We start from the raw sequence: 4,199 nt of genomic DNA on the forward strand, positions 1-4,199 counted from the left end.
CCCAGAGCGGTGGGAGGGAGCCAGCCCAGTGAGGGCCGGGGTCCCCGTGCAGAAGGCATGGGGTGCTGCTCAGCAAAATGCCCCCGAGGGCAGCCTGCCCAGTTCTGTGTTCAGTGTCCGAGAGCCCATCTGTGGGCCTCAGCGCCAGGAGTCCGTCCCCCGCCCACTCCTGTGCTTAAATGCTGTCTTCTCCATCCCAACGCGGAGCTTTGTCCCTCCTAGAGCATCGCTGGTGAAGTGCAGGCGCTGCCAGCCAACTCTGACCTTGTCGCTTTACGTTTACGCCGTCATGGCCATATTACAAGGAGCACGCACTCGTGGGCATGGGAGCACTGGCGCTGACCGCTGGCAGAGGTAGATGGGGTGTTGGCCCCAGCCCAGGTCTGTGGCCGGGAGACAGAGGCGGGCATCTGGCTCTGCCCGCTGGACACCGACCGTGGCATCAGCATCATCCCGTGCCCTCTGTGGTGTGATTCCTCTGCGGTGGAATTCCTTCACACGGCAGCCCTTATCGATGACCTCCTCTGCACCAGGCACAGGTCAAGGCACAGGTCTAGGGTTTTGACAGACCCAGCCCTGCCTGCTAGACCCCCCTGTCTGCGGGGCAGAGGCGGACAGCAGGACATAATCCACCATGACAGTTGTTCGGGGCTTGATAGCGAAGACCCAGCAGGGGCCTGGGGGCCTGTGGCCGGGGAAGCACTGGGCAGTGGGACAGCAGGAGGGGCAGTGGCCCGTGACTGGGGGCAGGAGAGAGGCATGTTCCAAGGTGGGGAAGGCACTGGGCGTGGAGGGGCGTGAGGCCTGGGGGACCCCAGAGGGGACCAGTGAGTGTGAGGATGTGCTAACACTAGGCTGCGGCGGGGCTGGCACAGTCATGCCAGGAGGGTGGCCCGTGTGGAGAATTGGGGACATTGGCCTGAGACCCCCTGGAGAGTTTTAAGGTTAGTTAATATATATATATATATGATTTCAGAGAGGAAGGGAGAGGGAGAGAGAGATGCATCAATGAGGAGAGAGAATCATTGATCTCCTGCACACCCCACACTGAGGATCGAGCCCGCAACCCGGGCCTGTGCACTGACCTCCTGGTTCATGGATCGATGCTCAACCACCGAGCTATGCCAGCCGGGCTCTGGTTAGTTTTTTTAAATTTGAGAGGGAGGAAGACAATATTTTGTTTTACATTTACAGTAGGCATGCTCCCACCGTATGAGTTGTCCTAACATGCAGAACCAGATGACAAAGATGACAAGTAGTCAGTCCCGAGAAAATAAAGCAGAGACGTCAGGGGGCTGTAGGAGGTGCCGGAGGAAGGGGTGGCGCTGGCTATGCGGATGGAGGAGCAGCTGGAGAGGTGGCCAGGAAACAGGGCATGGAGGGCCCCAGAGCCCTGGGCAGGGCGTGTCTCGAGAAGGAAGACATGGGGAGCCATGTCCCGTGCCTTGGGGAGCGAGGCTGAGTAAGCCGAGGACGGAGAAGGGTCCCTGCGAGCCACGGCAGGCACAGGGGTGGGGGTCGGTGTGCCAGGAGTTCGGGGCAGGGGGGTCATACAAGGCGAAAGCTGGACGGGCGAGTCACTGTGAGTCGAGGTGGGTGCCTGGCACAGTTGTGCGGTCCCCAGGCAGGGCCAGCGCTCCGTTTTGAGTCCTTACTGGCCAGGACAACAGGACCAGAGACAACATCTGGGGCTCTGTGGTGGGAAGAGGGGTAGGGCCCTGGTGGCGAACCCACCTGGCGGCATCTCGCCAACCCAGCAGGGGCAGCGGGCTGAGGAGAGCCCGCGGGGGCGGCGGGAACCCCTCCCCCAGGAAATGCCCAAACCACAACCGAAGTGGGGGTCCACCTGTGGACGTGGTGACCCTCAATCCCGGCGGAGCTTTCTGGCTCATCAGCCGCCGAACGCACCCAGCCAGGCTGAACCAGGGCTCGTGCCCTCACCCTTCCGCCCCCTGAGGCCCAGCTCCCCGGGCCTCTCTCCCTGCCCATCCAGGCCCCCGGACCCTGGAATTCCTCATCTACACACGTGGCAACCTGTGCTGTAAGGACAGGTCCTCGCGGACGCTCCCCCTGTCTCCCCACTCCCCCAGGGGCGGGCGGTGGTGGCTTGTGGCCTACGGGCCTCTGGCGATGGTCCCCTGCTGGCGGACGTGGCTTCGTGTCCCACCTGTCTGTCCCCCACCCCCTGCCGGCCCATTCTCAGGCAGTGGGGGGCCAGCTGGGCCCCTCCAGTTTGTTTCCCCGGGGTCTCTGCACCCCCCCCCACACACACACTTGAACACGCTGTTGCAGATCTGGGTTAGTTATAAATAGCCAGGCCCGACTCTCCTTTTAGCTGAGAAGCAGCTAAGTGAACGAGCAGCAAGACACACCCGGCACGCGTTTTATTTTTAATTTTCTCCCTCCGTCTCAAAACGAACCGGTCCCCGTGCTCAGCATTCTGCAGGCGGAGGCCCAAGACAAATGCCCGAGGAAGGAGGCCCGGGGAGCCGGGGGTCCGGCCCGGCCCGGCCACTGTGTGGCCTTGGGCACGTCGATGGGTTGCCTCCTACATGTGCCCTGACCAACGCCCCGGGCCGGGGAGCAGCCTGCAACCGAGGTATGTGCCCTTGACTGGAATCGAACCTGGGACCCTCTGTTTACAGGCCGACGCGCTATCCACTGAGCCAATTAGGCCAGGGCCAATATCTCGACTTTCTGACTTCGACCGCCTCCCTGTGCGCCGCCTCCCCGCAAGCACCCCCCCCCCCCAATGGCCCCGCCGGCAGCAGTCGCTGTCCCTGGGTTTCCCTAGAAGGCCAGACCCTATAGCACGGGAAGCCACAGTCAAGCCCTGATTGGATACCAGGCCTGGGGCAGGTCGGGAGCCTGCGGGCCGGGCCTGCAGGGAAGCGCAGCAGGAGCAGGAGCAGGAGGCCTCGGGGTGCGTCGGGCAGGGGTCTGTTCTGAGAGGCGGCTTGTGGGCGGGGACTGTACAGCTTCTGCCTGTGTATCCGTCCCCCCCACACACCCTCCAGGCTCTCGCTTGCGGCAGGGACTCCGAGTTGGTGGAATTCGGGGGACTCTTGCTGTGCTGGGCCCGATGTCCTGGGCCTACGGCGACAGTCCTTGCACAGAGCCCGTTCCCACCTGCTACCCCGTTGGCATCGCACCCCCCCCCCCCCCCCCCGGAGGGGGGGGGGAGAGGCTCAGAGAGGCTCAGCGCCTTGTTCAGGGTCACACAGCTGGACACAGTGAGGATCCAACTTAAGCCTTTTTTTGGATCCGTGTTTAGTAAATCGTAAAAAGCCCCGGACTCAGCAATCAGGAAGCTGCTCTTCCTGGCGTCGTGACCCGCGAAAAAATGGCTGCTCCCCACCCAGCGAGAAGCGGCCGGGCCCCCGACGCTGCTGGCTCTGCCGACTGCCTGTTGCCCCTCTCACCACACCCCTCACCCTGGGCTGCCATTTGATGTCCTTTGAGAAAAGGACGGGGGATGCCTTCAAAGAGGAAACCCTGGTGCTAATTGGCACTGGAGACCTTTAGGCTAATGAACCTGTTTACTTGTCTCTGGAGTCAATTAGAAGGTTTAGCTGGGGAGGCGGCAGAGAGGTGCTTGCCCGGCCCTGGTGGCGTCCCTGCTCACTGCCCCGTGAGTGCTGCTCTGGGCACGTGGGAGCGGGGCCCCTAGGGGTGCCACCGGGCCGGTTCTGGGTCCTCCTCCGGCAGCCTCCGCAGACATTCCCCAGGAGGGACTCGGGCTGGAAGGAGCCAGGCTGAGCCCCTCCTGAGGCAGGCCCACTGCCTCGGGCTTCTCCCGGCACCAGTGCCCCAGCCACGCCACGTGGAGCCCCTCCGTGGGACACTTCAAGACCCTTGGCACGCCCGGCCGGCGGGGCTCAGTGGTTGAGCATCAACCTATGAACCAGGAGGTCAGGGCACAGGCCCAGGTTGTGAGCTCCATCCCCAGTAGGGGGTGTGCAGGAGGCAGCTGATCCATGATTCTCTCTCCTCATTGATGTTTCTCTCTCTCTCTCTCTCTCTCTCTCCCCCCGCTCTCTGAAATCAATAATAATATATATCTTAATAAAAGGGCGATGCCCCCCAGTCATAGGCGACCAAAAGCTGGTACCTTCCCGGGTCCTCTGGGGCCTCATGGATCCCACCCCTGCCTGCCACCCACAGCCTCCTGCAGGACTGGCCTCGCCCCTGCCTGTCCC

The 4,199-nt window shown here is 62.8% G+C and overlaps 1 protein-coding gene across 2 annotated transcripts in view; it reads left to right on the forward strand.

The window, feature by feature from the left end:
• The first annotated feature begins 54 nt into the window (after positions 1-54).
• RSPH14 (radial spoke head 14 homolog (Chlamydomonas)) overlaps positions 55-4,199 on the forward strand; it is a 6,450-nt gene continuing 2,305 nt past the window's right edge. For both annotated transcript variants that reach the window (XM_014533371.1, XM_014533370.1), the window contains exon 1: positions 55-354. In XM_014533371.1, coding sequence (XP_014388857.1) covers positions 324-354 — 31 coding nt within the window. In that variant the 5' untranslated portion in view covers positions 55-323. The remainder of the gene's footprint in view (positions 355-4,199) is intronic.

This window comes from Myotis brandtii, unplaced genomic scaffold (genome assembly GCF_000412655.1).
Source record: "Myotis brandtii unplaced genomic scaffold, ASM41265v1 scaffold97, whole genome shotgun sequence".
Taxonomy (NCBI): domain Eukaryota; kingdom Metazoa; phylum Chordata; class Mammalia; order Chiroptera; family Vespertilionidae; genus Myotis; species Myotis brandtii.